This window comes from Arachis ipaensis, chromosome B02 (genome assembly GCF_000816755.2).
Source record: "Arachis ipaensis cultivar K30076 chromosome B02, Araip1.1, whole genome shotgun sequence".
Lineage (NCBI taxonomy): Eukaryota > Viridiplantae > Streptophyta > Magnoliopsida > Fabales > Fabaceae > Arachis > Arachis ipaensis.
Genome location: NC_029786.2, coordinates 98,294,358 through 98,309,495, shown reverse-complemented (window position 1 = coordinate 98,309,495; position 15,138 = coordinate 98,294,358). Strand labels below are relative to the sequence as shown.

The 15,138-nt window shown below is 29.3% G+C and overlaps 1 protein-coding gene across 1 annotated transcript; it reads right to left on the bottom strand.

Annotated features, from left to right (window-relative positions):
- Nucleotides 1,019–8,156, bottom strand: LOC107628517. Its single transcript, XM_016331160.2, has 4 exons — nucleotides 6,648–8,156; nucleotides 5,156–5,855; nucleotides 3,845–4,258; nucleotides 1,019–1,689 (listed from the first exon to the last, which is right to left on the bottom strand). Exons 1-4 carry the CDS (start codon nucleotides 8,111–8,113, stop codon nucleotides 1,168–1,170), a joined length of 3,102 nt encoding a protein of 1,033 aa, XP_016186646.2. The 5' UTR covers nucleotides 8,114–8,156; the 3' UTR covers nucleotides 1,019–1,167.

Genomic DNA, 15,138 nt, shown 5'->3' with positions numbered 1-15,138 from the left:
TTTGATTTCAAATTTTAGAAACAAAAAATATATTTAACCTTGTTATTTAAAATGAGGACAGGTAATAAGTGGAATAACATGAAGGGGAGCTTCAAACCGTTGACTTTGCATGGCAAATTGAGGTATGATACTATGATATGACAATTGCAATAGCGTTTTAGGTAAACATTGCGGACACAACTGCACTTGTTAGTTGATATAATAAATTTATTCGTGTAATTAGATATTTTTTAAACGAAAATATTATTTATATACTAAAATTAACTATTAAAATTAATTATTAATATATTTTATATTGATAGTTGATAAGGGTAAACGTTCCTTATCCAACAAAATGAAAAGAAATGGTGTATTTTGTATTTGATACGTATTTTCGAAAACCAGATAAAAGTGATGTGAATTTTCTAAATACTATTGAAGTAAAATTAAAACTCAATTTATGAATCTAATTACAGTTTATGCATCACAATATTTACGCACACTACACATTTATACACTCAACATTAATAATGTCATACTTTCATCTATTATTAACTTCAGCCAATTCTCAAATCTATATATATAGCAAGACAAAATCATAACTATTAGACAAAGATTTTGTGTGCTAATAAGTAATAACTAGTTAATTTTAAAATTTTTCATTCCAGGATTTCTTGACTATACCACCGATTTTTTTTTAGTCCAACCGGTCAAAGAATACTAATAAACTAAATATTAGACTAACCCATATTAATTTACCATTGAGGAGTTTTTTTATAGATAGATTGAACAACTTTCACATTAGACATTACATCACACACACACACTATCGCATTTTTTTAATTCTATGTTATCTGTTTTTTCTCTACCACTTTTGAATCGTAAGTCCATGGGCCATGTCAAAAAAAAATGGAAACCATAAACCTTACATAGAAAAACACACACACTACACCCAGCCATATCCCAAGTGATAAACCAAAAATTTGTATGGCAGATTAAAATTCAGCTGGACCCAAAGATATTTGAAAGCATCCAGCACTTTATGAAAAATGCCTCAATTTTTATTTTGTCTATTAATATTGTTTGGTAAAGTAAACAATATCATAGGATTGTCTACAGTTTCTTTATTCCAAAATACATAAGTTTGGTTTACCAAGAAAGATTTCTTGTCCAATATCCAATGAGTAATTATGACACACCATTTGAGTTAACGATTCTTGAAAGTGCAAAATAAGAGGAACCATGATGATGAGACCAAGCTTTTTGAGCTATGTGTTTGAGCTCCTTGACCCTTTTCCTAATTGCACACCCTTCAATATCCCCTTTATCCATTATCTTCCTTATAGCTTTTCCTATCTCTTCACTTCCCACAATCTTTGTAGACATTGACACATTCAATCTAATTGCAATGCCAACTTCTTCATCTTGTAGCATTGATGCATTCATCCTTTGCTCAGCAAATAGTGGCCAACCAATGATTGGAACACCACATGAAACACTCTCTATGATTGAGTTCCATCCACAATGTGACACAAACCCTCCAATTGATGCGTGATTTAAAATCTCTAATTGTGGTGCCCAATCCATTACAACAATCCCATTGCTTTGTATTCTATAGAATTCTTCTGGAAAATCGCTTGGTTGTTGGGATTTAGTAGCACCATTTGTTTTGCTATTTTCGCTTTTAAGAATAAGGTCGTCTACATTTATCTGAAAAAAATTTTAGTAAGAAAATAATATGAACACAATTTTTGAAAAATAAGGATTGATTTAATTCTACCTATAGCTTGAACAAAGAAACACATTTTTAGGATCATCTAAATTTATTGAAAACAAGAAGTTTATCTAGGAATAATATATTGTGATTCAAAAATATTATTTGCACACTAAAATTAGTCACTAAAATCAGTCGCTAATGTATTTGATGTGTATAAATATATGTATAGTTTGATTTATTTTCAATGTGTATTTATATTACAACATGTTAAAATACTTTTTCTGTTTTATAATATCTGTGCCAAAATTAAAAATCACAAGGACCAAGAAAAAAAAATCGATAATAGTAATAGAAATTACGTGAATAGACCAAATTAAATTAATCTCACCTAAAAAGACAAATTTCAATTAATACAATTGTTATTACACCTATTCTCTTTCTTCAAATTACATCATTATTAGGAGTAAATTTAGAAAACGAAATTAATACTATTTAAATATTATACTAATTTAATTTTCTAATTATATATTTATACATATATTGTTTAATTCAATAATATGTATTTTATATTTTAATACATAATAACTAATTTTAATATACATTTAATAGGATTGTTCCGTCAATATATCATAATTAAATTTATATTATATTTGAAACTTTTTTTTTGGTTGGATATTTGAAACTTTAAGAATCACAAGTGAGATTAGATATTATGGAATGAGGGGAGTAGAACACAATGAGATATTATATCCACTTAGGGTTAATACTCAAATTCGTCCATACTCAAATTCGTCCATGAAAGATTACGCAATTTTTATTTTCGTTTTCGAATGATTTTTTTAATCAAATTAGTCTCTGAAAGATAAAATGTAAGTCAAATTAGTCCTTTTGTCAGAAAGTGCCACGTGGCATGATGACGTGGCACGCCACGTGGCAGGTCAGCAACACGTGTCACTTGACATGTAAAAAAGTTTTTAATAGTCAAAATAGTCTTTGAAAGTCTAGATGTAAGTCATTTTCATCCCTCAAATTTTAAAAATTAATCAAACTAGTCCTTATATAATTTTTTTTATTTTTCTTCATAATATTAAATTTGAAATATTTTTGATACTACAAATTTTAATAGAAATGTAATTGACAAACAAAACATTAGTAATCGTATCTTTTCTTCTTAAAATTTTTTTCAATAAAATTATCTCTCTCCTTTAATTCTTCTCAAAATTTCTCTTATTCTTTTCTATTCTAAAATATTTTTCTTACATTATTACATTTTGCTGGAATATATATATATATATATACTCAAAATTAAAATGTATGTATTTATTAACCTAAACAAAATTATATGCTCAAAATCAAAATTTATGTATGTTAAACTAAACAAAGTTGTACCACAATTTTTTTTCTACTACATCTTTTTAAAACATATAGGATGTAATGGTATAACTTACATATAAGATGTAATGGTATTACTTACATATAGGATGTAATATCATAATGGAAAAAAAAAAGATGTAGTAGAAAAAAAATAGTGATATAACTTTATTCAGTTTAACATACATAAATTTTGATTTTAAGTATATAACTTTGTTTAGGTTAATAAATACATACATTTTAATTTTGAGTATATATATATTCCAGCAAAATGTAATAATGTAAGAAAAAGGTTTTAAAATAGAAAATAATAAGAGAGATTTTGAGAAGAATTAAAGAAGAGAGATAATTTTATTGAAAAAAATTTTAAGAAGAAAATATATGATTACTAATGTTTTGTTTGTCAATTATATTTCTATTAAAATTAGTAGTATCAAAAAATATTTCAAATTTAATATTATAAAGAAAAAATAAAAAAAAATTATATAAGAACTAGTTTGACTAATTTTTAAAATTTGAGAGATGAAAATGACTTACGTCTAGACTTTCAAGGACTATTTTGACTATTAAAAATTTTTTTACATGTTAAGTGACTGACCTGCCACGTGACACTTTCTGACAAAATGACTTATTTGACTTACATTTTATCTTTCAGAAACGAATTTGATTAAAAAAATCATTCGAAAACGAAAATGAAGATCGCGTGATCTTTCAAAAACGAATTTGAGTATTAACCCTATCAACTTATATTAATCCACACAAAAATTTGAACATTACCTTTTCAATATCCATCTGAGTTGAAGCCTCTTGCACTGAGGAGTGGCATTTTTTATTTGTTTCAGCATCCTCACCTGCTGTGAGATAATAGTTATTATTCCCAGTTTTTGTGGATGGTGGCCTCAAAGACCAAACAAATTTTTGACCACTTAGCTCCAACCCCATAGCCATCTCTTTGATTTGTTCATGTGACATTGAGTATCCACTTCCAAGTGAAACATATATCACTGACTCTTCTTCTTGAATGTCTAACCAATCAACAACATGATTTCTATTTTGTTTATTAGTTTCCCTTATCACTGGCCCAATTGGGAAAATGGGTACCTTTGTTATTTTTCCACTTCTTAGTGCTTCAAGTGTCTTAGGCTCTAACTCTTCAAATGTGTTAACAAAAATCCCATCAGCCAATGTTAACTGTTCCAAATATATATAAGTTATTATTAACATATTTATTTATAAAGAAAAAAATTACAAACAATGGGGCTTGAGGCTTGATTAAAGATGGATAACACAAGATGGATGTTAATTGATAGTTTTTTCTTCAAATATATGTATATATGTTTATACGGTTTTTTCATATACTTTTTAATTTAATTTTTATGCAATTATAGTGCAAAGGAGTTTTGTACACTCATCTAATAGTATATTATTACATCAACAAAAGTAACTAATTTTTAAATATTTATTCTCTAAATTTTTTAATTAATTATCTATTTTTAGTTTTTCAACTTTTATTTATTTATTTGATAAGTGAAGAGTCTACCCATAAAGGGTAAAACTTCAGAAAACAAAATAGACAATGTACAACATCACATTGTTAGAGAAGCCCTTCAGAATTTAATGCTAATTAAGCACTCAAATTAAATTAACCTAGCTATATTATAGATTCGTTTGCGAAACTTCAAAAAATAAATTTTTTTTTTGTTTTTGACTTATGAAAAGTAATAGTATTAATATTTGGTATAATTTTTAAAATTAAATTACAAAAAGCTTATATATAGAAACTAATAAATTATTAAAAAGTTGCTATATTATTGAGTGTTTAAAATTTCTGACAATAATATTAAAAGACCTTATTAGTATTATGTGGTCTAGATATTTTCACCACTACACCAACTCAATAATTGGTAATGAAAAGCTTAATTTAACATGCTATAAAGACAAACATAGACATCATCCAAACTTCAATTGTATATGCTATATTCTTGCATAAGAGATAACGATTAGTAACATATTAGAAATTAAAAAATTATAACAAGTCAAAGCATATTTTCATCAAAAGATTATTGAGTTTATTATGAGAGAGATTACCGCCTCACACATGAGAAGATACTCAAGATACAACCTATGTGTTCTGTCCTCCATCATCTGGAACAAATCACTAGGATGTATACCTTTGCAACCTGGGATTAATATTGGTGTCTCTCCATGGCTATGATATTCTCCTTCTTCTACCTCTTTATCTAACTTTGGTGAGTGAAAACCAAGTGCAACAAGCCATGCACTTGTTGGGGCAAAAAGGTACATAGGAACTTCCATATTGTTCATTTTCTTCACTAGAGGAAGAGTTTGGCTTAGGAAATAATCGGTGATAATCATGGTTGGTTTGAATTTCATGTTGGAAATTGCACTTACAAAGAGTTTTGGTGCTTCATGCATTGTGATTGCTATCTTGGTCTCTAAGGTTACAATATTATTAGGATCAAGAACGTTATTACTAATATGGTTGGATATGTCAATTGGGGGAAGGTGGATTATGTCAATTGAAATGTTTTGATTTATGGTTGATTGGAGAACATCTTTCTCAGCTTTGGATGATGATGAATTGATTGAAGGAATGAATAAGGTTATTTTGGTAATAGTGATTTTTTGGTGTGTGAGAAGGTGTTTGGCAAGTTCAAGAATTGGGATTATGTGACCCATTCCTGGTGAAGAAAAGAGTGCAACATGATGATGATGATGATGAGAGTTTGAGAGGGCCATGGATGTGAAAGTAAAAGATAAAATGAAATTTTGAAGTCAAATGATTGATGAAGGGTACTTTGAACTCTATATATGCTCTGCCAATTGGGTTGTGAGCTATACATATTTATGTATGTATATCATGTCTACTATGCTATGCTATGTTGTAAACTAAAATTAGCCATTAAAATCAATAATCAGTATAAAATATATGTTAGAATATAAATATATATTGAAAATAAATTAAACTACATATGTATTATACACAAATACATTAGTAGCTAATTTTAGTGGTTAATTATTTTTTATGTACAAATAATATTTTTGATATTATATACATGATATCCGAAGATAAAAAAATATCAATCTAATCATCTTGGATAGTAAATAATAAATATATTATGTTTTTCTTTTAATTCATCATATAAAATTTATCGATGACATTTATATGTATTGTTAATTATTGTGACGTGTCTATTTATGAATGATTGTCACGTAGATAACAACTTTTAGAACGAAACTTTATCTAATTTGATATGATTCGCAGTAAATAAGAGTAATTGATAAAAAATTTAAAAATGTTATTTGTACACTAAAATCAGTCATCAATGTATTTGTGTATAAATACATGTGTGATTTAATTTATTTTTGTGTATTTATATTTCAGCATATATTTTATTATGGTATGACTGATTTTGCTATTTTTAAATGAGACAAGAGGTCACACTATTTATAAAGAGATTACCAACTAACTTTATAAATATTCATTTATTAACTACTAACTCTCAAGTTATTGTCATTACTTTAATAGAATGGTTACACTAATGTTGTCAATAATCACATCCCATGTGTCTGACTTATTTTCACAAATGAATTTGTCATTTCACAAAAGGAAGGACCATATTGAGACCAAGCTTTTTCTGCTATGTTCTTAAGCTCCTTAACCCTTTTCCTCGTTGCACAACCTTCAATGTCCTCCTTATCCATTATCTTACATATAGTTTTTGCTATCTCTTCACTTCCAACTACATTTGCAGATTGTGTCACATTCAATCTAACTCCAATTCCAATATCTTTAGCTATAATTTCAGCATTCATCATTTGATCTGCAAATAGAGGCCACGCCACAATTGGAACCCCACATGACACACTCTCTAGTATTGAGTTCCATCCACAATGTGACAAAAACCCTCCAGTTGATGAATGCTTCAAAATCTCCAGTTGTGGTGCCCAATCCATTACCATCAATCCCTTGCCTTCCATCCTGTAGAATTCATCTGGGAAAACACTGACTGATGCTTGAGATTTAGGGACGCCATTCGATTCGACATCCTCGCCTGCCGTGAGATAATGATCATCCCCAGCTTTTGTGGACGGTGGTGTTAAAGACCAAACAAATTTCTTCCCACTTAGCTCCAACCCCAAAGCCATCTCTTTGACTTGTTCATGTGATATTGTATATCCACTACCAAATGATACATATATCACTGACTCTTCTTCTTGCTTGTCTAACCAATCAATAACATAATTTCTATTTTCATCATCACAATTTTGCTTCTTAGCTTCCCTAATCAATGGCCCAATTGGATAAACTGGTATCTTAGATATTTTTCCACTTCTTAGTGCTACAATTGTCTTAGCCTCTAGCTCATCAAAAGTGTTCACAAAAATCCCATCAACCTTTCTTATTTGCTCACAAATTTGGAGATATTCATGATACAATTGATCATTCCTATCAAGCATTGGTGTGAACAAATCACAAGGTCTTATGGGGTTGCAACCAGGAATTTGGATACACTCCTTTTGATCTGTGTACTCACCTTCCACTACTTCATCTAATGTTGGGGTGTGAAGTGCAAGTGCAACATTCCATGCACTAAAACTAAAAAAAACAAACTTTGACATGTTGAATTTTTCAGCAATAGGCATCACTAGTGATCCAAATAGCTCTGTGATGAGCATTGTTGGTTTTGGTGATGTCATAGTGGAGATTTCATGACAAAGATGTGGGATTAATTCTCTCATTATGATTGCTAGCTTTGTTCCTGTGTTTGTATTAGTAGGAACATCAATAGGTGGGAGATGAATGACATGAATGATGTTAAAGAGGTCAGGCTTCATTAATGATTGAATAATATTTGTTGCTATTTGAGGCTTACAAGAGTTGTTCTTGGTTGAAGATAGGAACATAGTAAGTTTGGTAATTTTCTTGTGTGACACAAGTTTTTTGGCAAGTTCAAGAAAAGGGATGATGTGACCCAAGCCTGGTGGACAAACAAGTGCAGCATGAGTGTTTATGATTGACATGATTATGGAAAAGTAAATAAGAGAAATAATGAATGAAACTATGCTTTAGATGAAGTGAGATTTGATGATTCATGGACCTATTTTGTTGCTTTTATAAGTGAGATTTTACCATGGATGATGGATGGATATAATTTGTTATTTTTATAACTACTCATGCAACATTTTTATTATATAATAACCATACTATTTGATTAAAAAAAAAATACAGAACGAAATTTTAATTTTTTTTTTTTAGTGATTAAATTTTAGTCAATTTTTTTTAATTTTAATTTTTCTAAAATTAAGAGTCTATAATTTTTTTTATTTAGAATACAAAATTTAAAATAATTTTTAAAAAATTAACTAATATTTTTAGTAAAAAAAAAAAATTAGCTAATATTGTTCTTTAATTAGTTACACCGTGAAAAGTCAGCATTGATAATGTAACAATTTATTTTTTTCAACCAACAATGGACAAGTAGGTTTTGACTTTTGACTATTCAGGACCGTTTTAATTTTTGAGTGAAGGAGTGGCCAATTAATCAATGTGGCCAATTGGTATCTCTGGATGATATCACATTATACTATTTTGAGTATTTTCTATGTTGCTGAATTGCATGAGCAAAGAAAACGAAGGAACATAATAAATATAAATATTGTTTAATTTATTTTAATATATATTTTATATTTTAATATATATTTTATTTAAATAACTGATTTAGTAATTAATTTTTTATATATAAATAATAAAATTAAATATAAAATATATATTAAAAATACATGATAATTGACTTAGTAATTAAATTTAAAGAGTATAGTTGTTTATTGGCAAAAAATAAGAGGCGTCAACATTTTTAAGATTAGGTAAACAATTTGTTTTTTTAAATGTCAATGCAAACTATAAAGTATAAACTGATGATCACACTACTATAGTATCATTTTTATTTTCATATTCTTTCCATATTTGTATTATTAATTTGAAATGTTAAATTTTCATTATAACACATTACCTCAGCTGAAATATGGTTGGCACAAACAAGAAAGTCCAATGCCAAAAAAAAAAAAATTGCACTAATGACAAAGCAGTTTTGACTCAATTGATCAAAAGTTTGGAATGTAAGTTGAGAATAGTAGCTCAACATTGTAGCTAACATCATTTGAAATCTTAGGGCGAGTTGAACCGATTGTTCTCATTGATTCCTTAGGATATTATTTATATATAATCAAAATAGTTTCTATACTAAAGTTTGGTTGTATAGCTACTACTTTTTAGTTACTAATTAATAAGAAATAAATGTGTTAATAACAAGTTTGCAATTCTGCTCGGGATTGTGAACAACGGACCGCAGGTCCAATAACACATTTATTTCAAAGAAAATCTCCAATTTTTTCTCCTTCCAATATATGATTTAAAAAAAGAAATAAGTACGAACACCATAAAAACAGGAGATTCACGGGTGGGAGAGTGGTGGCGCAATAACGGACTAGATCGGGTTTGGTCGTTGAAGACACGCGGCAAGAAGGACGATCGGTGCTGGTTCGAGGCTGCGGTAGAAACCACGCTGGGTAGGGACGCGGCATTGGGGAGAATGCTGGACAAAAGTGTATTGGGGCAGCGGCGGAACAGAAAAGGAGAAGGTGACTTTGTTGCGGTGACGGCGGGTGAATGTGGTGTTGAGAAGTTCGTGCTAGCGACAGTGAGCGGAGTCACAGGGGAGACGGCGATGAGCGTCGTCACAGGGGCTATGGCGGTGAAATGATTTTGGTGAAACTAAAGTTTGAACATTCTGTGGAGTATGTGCATGCAGAATCAAACAAATCAAGTAAACTATATATCCAAATAAATATTTACTTTAGAATGAAAAGAACCATCAGCATACATAGTAAAATGAACATCCGACTTAGTTGATAAGAAATAAGTAATTAGACAACAGCTGTGGGAGACACTGGGGTCGCGATACAGCGGCAAGGGTGGCATAGAATTACAAGAGAGGGTTGCGACAAAAATAAAAAATATTCAAAATTAAGATTAAACATAATTAATTCAAATTTAATTTTTAAAATTAAAATTATTTTTTAATTTATTATTTACGCTATTAAGAGAAAGTATAAAAATACTTTCTCACAAATTTATTATTCATTTAATATAAGTTTAACTATTTTATTATAAGTTTATAACAGATTTATTATTCTGATAATTGATTATTTAATTTTACAAAACCTCAAGTTCAACTTCTATTTTTAGCTACTATTCCCATCTTATATTCCAATTGTCGTTTTTGCCTTTTTGGGAGCTTCAAGTCTTCATTTTGCAATGGACTTTCTGGTCGGTGTCAACCATATGTCAACTGAGGTAATGAGTTAATGAAAATTCAAAATTTTATTGAATTAGTAATAGAAATAGGAAAAGAATATGAAAATAAAAGTGTTTACCTTCTCTTTAAAAATAAAGTTACTGTTTTTTATTTTGCTAGCATTGATCAATAGTACAACAAACTTAGATACCAAAAAAAAAGATACCAAACTTATTTAAATTTTACTATAAAGAAAATTAAATTAATTTTTATTGAGGTGTATGTACGGAAATTGATTTGAGTTCATGGATCTAATTGGTGTTGAAAAGAAGTTGTTCAGCTAATTTGTCCATTTGTTCAATGTGGTGAATATTCCATACTTTGTTAGTAGCATTTTTTGGTTGTTTTTCTTTATTTATCACTAATTTATGATACACAGAATTCCATTCATTAAAAACTGAAGGTCTAATTTTGTCTATACCTAGATTTATCACTACAAAACAAATTATATTCGAAGTTAAACCTACACTTTTAAGTAATAATAAAAAGTTTTAATTATATAACATTAGAAACTTTATAATGATGCAAAGTCATACTATTTTACAACCAATTATTGCTACACAGACATTAAAAATCAAACATTAATCAACCACTACATATAGAAATGCATATTTGATATCTCATAAACAAAATTTATTATATTACTGTAAACAAACTTGATTATTTGTCTATCATAAGTATAATTATTTTACTATAGTAAGTTTGATTAATTTTGTGATTAATTAGTTAATTAAAAAATATATAAATATCACGTATATTTATATACAAATATATCATAATTATTTTTTTGTGTTAATATAATAACTGATTTAGTAATTGTTAGTTAATTTTTTTGTGTTAATATAAATATATAATAATTAATTTAGTAATTAATTTTGTGTATATGCATAAGTGTTTGTCTTACAATACTTACAACTCATTAGAAGTTACCAAATTTCTTATTTTCACTCTCAACAGATCAACACTCAATAGAAAATTCAAAATTCCAAGCTTACACAGTGGCCCAAACTTCTCCAAACTTTGCCAACTGAAGCATGCTACATCCACATTTTTTTTTAACAACTTGAGGTTTTGGGCAGCTACCAGTCCCCATGATGCTTTAGAGGTGGAAGCTTGGGGAGTAATTGATTAATTATATATGGAGTTATAAGTAGGTGGTGTTTCAACTTTCAAGTTTCAACCATTAAGCCAACACAAGCTATCAATGTTAATTAGCAACCAATGTTGGCAACTTAGAACTGCTAATTTTGTTTTTGGTCGATTTTATTAATAAAAATAAAGTTCCAATACATATCTGAAGTTACCCTTAAGACTTAAGTACTATTCTACACCCAAGATATATAATTTTTCCTTTTTTTGTCATGACAAGGTATGTAATCTTAAACTAAGTTTATACTTGTAATTAATTAAAAAAATTATAGATGTATTGAGAGGTTTATTTAGATTGTACCTGATGACTTCAACTGCTAAGTGAAGTCGTTAGATATCTATGATCTTGATTTCACTAGTGATGGAAAAGTAAGATAATTCTAACTCTCCTTGCGTGACTTAGAGTTTTAGATGAACTTTAGGAAAGATTTATTGTTATTATTTAAGAATAAGAGTAAAGTATCGTTTTTGTCCCCAACGTTTGGAGTAAGTCCCAAAGTTGTCCCTAACGTTTCAATCGTCTTATTTAAGTCTCTAACGTTTCAAAATTGACTCAATGTTGTCCTGCCGTTAGGGATCCGTTAACTGAATTGACGGCGGGACAAAATTGAGACGATTTTGAAATGTTAGGGACTTAAATAGGACAAAAACGTTAGGGACAAAAATGATACATAAAAATAAATTTTAATTTAATTTTATCTTTCAATAATATTAATTTTTTACTGTACATAGTATTCAATTATTTTTTAATTATATCTAAATAAATTACACTTAATCACATTACTTTTATTTTAAATAAATTTATTCTTTTATAATTTTAAAGAATTTTGATACATTAGAGACAAAAGGTATAATTTATATTTTATTGTATATATATTATTTTTTTCTTTTCTGTAAGTTTATATACTAGTCATTCTACAAACATTTTATGATAACTAAAAATCTTTAAAAGTAAAATTATAAAAAAATAATTTATTTAAAATGAAAGTAATATGATTAAGTGTAATTTACTTAGATGTGATTAAAAAATCATTGAATACTATGTATAGTAAAAAATTGATATTATTGAATGATAAAATTTAAATTTATTTCTATGTATCATTTTTGTCCCCAACGTTTTCGTCCTATTTAAGTCCCTAACGTTTCAAAATCGTCTCAATTTTGTCCTGACGTCAATTCTGTTAACGGATCCCTAACGGCAGGACAACATTGAGTCAGTTTTGAAACGTTAGGGACTTAAATAGGACTATTAAAACGTTAGGGACAACTTTGGAACTTACCCCAAACATTGGGGACAAAAACGATACTTTAATAATTACTCTGTTAGCCTCTAAAATTTGAAGTCAAAATTGAAATTGGCTTTAACCTTTTTTTTTTAATTTAAAATAGTCTCCAACATTAAATTTAGTATGAAAATTATTATTTTTGACAAACTTATTCTTTATAAAATTTGATAATTAAAAAAAACATCTTACTCCTTCTACCTCATCACACAATAACGTTGGGGACGATTTTAAATCCAAAATAACATTGAAGACAAATTTGATTCCGACCCTAAACGTTAGGGACCAAAACAATACTTATCCCTAATAATTACTAAATAGTCTAAATAGTCCTTATTCAATTTTATTTATACATTAATCTTTCATTTAATATTTAATTTTAAAATCTATTTTTTATTTTATAATTATTATTTTATTATTCATCATTTATATTTATTAATAATTAGAAATGATAACGAAATAGATCTTTCATTCATCGTGACCTCTATAAATATTTTGGGAATGTGAATCATCGAATTTTTTTTCTATGTTGAAGGTTCCAGATGACTTAGAAAAGAGGGGTTGAATCTATGACCTTCTTTAACTTTAATTAATTAAGCCTTGAAACCAGAAATTAAGCTTGGCTTCAGTTTAGTATGCACAGCGAATTATGCAGGAGACAATTTTGTTTTGTCTCATAAAAACCAGAAAAACAAAACTAGAGCAGAGAGGAAGAAGGTGACACAGCTATATATCCTGGTTCAGTTACCTTGTGCAATGCAACCTATATCCAGTCTCCACCATAAACATTGGTAGAATTTTCACTATCAATCCAAGTATTACATACACCAATTTCCTATGACTCAACGTAATCCCATTTGGGCACACAAGTTTCAACATAAACTTGACTTGGCTATGCTAATACCTAGACTCATCACACTAAGTGCTTACTCAACTTAGTAAGGGATATCCCTCAGATACATGACTCAAGACAGAAAATACAACCAAAAGAAATCTGAAATTACTCTTGACTTTTCTCTCTAGTGTTTCTCTAAACCTTTTTCACTTTATGGCTTTTTCTAAATGCCTTTTTTTATTGCCTTTTACCTCTCAAAGAAAACTAAGAAAGATATACATTGAAAGTGAAATACAAAACAGTAAAACATGAAGGAGATGACGATTCACAGCCTTGACTCTATGCGTTGAACCCAACTTCTGAACTCAAAACGTTGTTCTTGGCGGAGTGCTCCCTTTAGTATATGTGCAATGCTTCCAAGACTTCAAACTCAGTAGTGAGGATTCTCTCTTGGCTTTCTCTTTCGGTTTCTCTCTCCTTCAAGCTCTTATGAGATTCAATTTTCCTTTTTATACCTTAGTCAGAGCCGCGGTTATGGTTCCGGTTCGGTTTCGGTTCGACGGTTCAATAGCAATTTGAAAATCGGATGGGTTCTGGTTCGGTTCGACTGACCAATTCTTGACCGGTTTGACTGTTCAATAGCACTTTTTGAATTTAGTGGTTATGGCTTCTAACCAAACTGTTTTGCTCACTGGTTCATGGTTCGACCAACAGATTTGAACCGATTTTTAGATCCTTGGTTAGAATTGATCGTTAATTGCTAATAGACTCTGTTAAAATTAATTGTTAATTGTCTGATTAATTGTTAATAGCAATGTTCTGAAATTCGGGCCGGATTGATTGGTCGATCCTGAGTGACCTGAATCCCTTGCCCCCCTCTCGAGCCCCATTCCTGATTCCTCAGTTACTCTCATTATTTCTCCCTAAAACACAACCCTAGCCTCCATCGCGCCGCCGTTGGTCTCACTGTCGCCGCCTGGTTCGTCGTGGTCGTTCTTCAATCCTCCTGTTTCGTCGTGCTCGAAGGCCCTTCCATTCCCCCAACGCCAATCCTCCTACTGATTGATAATAAATTGATACCGATAAATTGTTACTGGTTTGTACATGCTTTTATTTTTTTCTGTTGTTAAATTTTGTTAAAGTTTCTTGATGATAAATTTTGTGCTCATTACCTAAAGGAATACTTGTATCACATAGCTCACTACTAGTGCCTGCTGTTCGTGTTTGTTTTTTAGTTCATAAATTATCAAATTATATTGATTATTGAATGGCTCTGCTCACTACTGCTATGCTGTGTTGTACTCTGGTTTGTGTCTTCTTCGCTGCTGTGCTGTGTTTTTTTGGCTCTCTGTTGTTCACTGCTGAGCATTTTTGTGTTTGATTAAGTCAATTAAAACTATGCTTTGGGCTTAATTGTGCTTAGAT

Excerpts from the sequence above, each read along its gene's own strand:
- LOC107628517 (XM_016331160.2), bottom strand. The coding sequence starts at position 8,113 with ATGTCAATCATAAACACTCATGCTGCACTTGTTTGTCCACCAGGCTTG. Across the intron at positions 5,856-6,647 it reads ATAAGTCAGACACATGGGAT|TTTCATTTTATCTTTTACTT; the intron begins GTGATTATTGAC and ends TTGACTTCAAAA. Across the intron at positions 4,259-5,155 it reads ATCTTCTCATGTGTGAGGCG|TTAACATTGGCTGATGGGAT; the intron begins GTAATCTCTCTC and ends TATTTGGAACAG.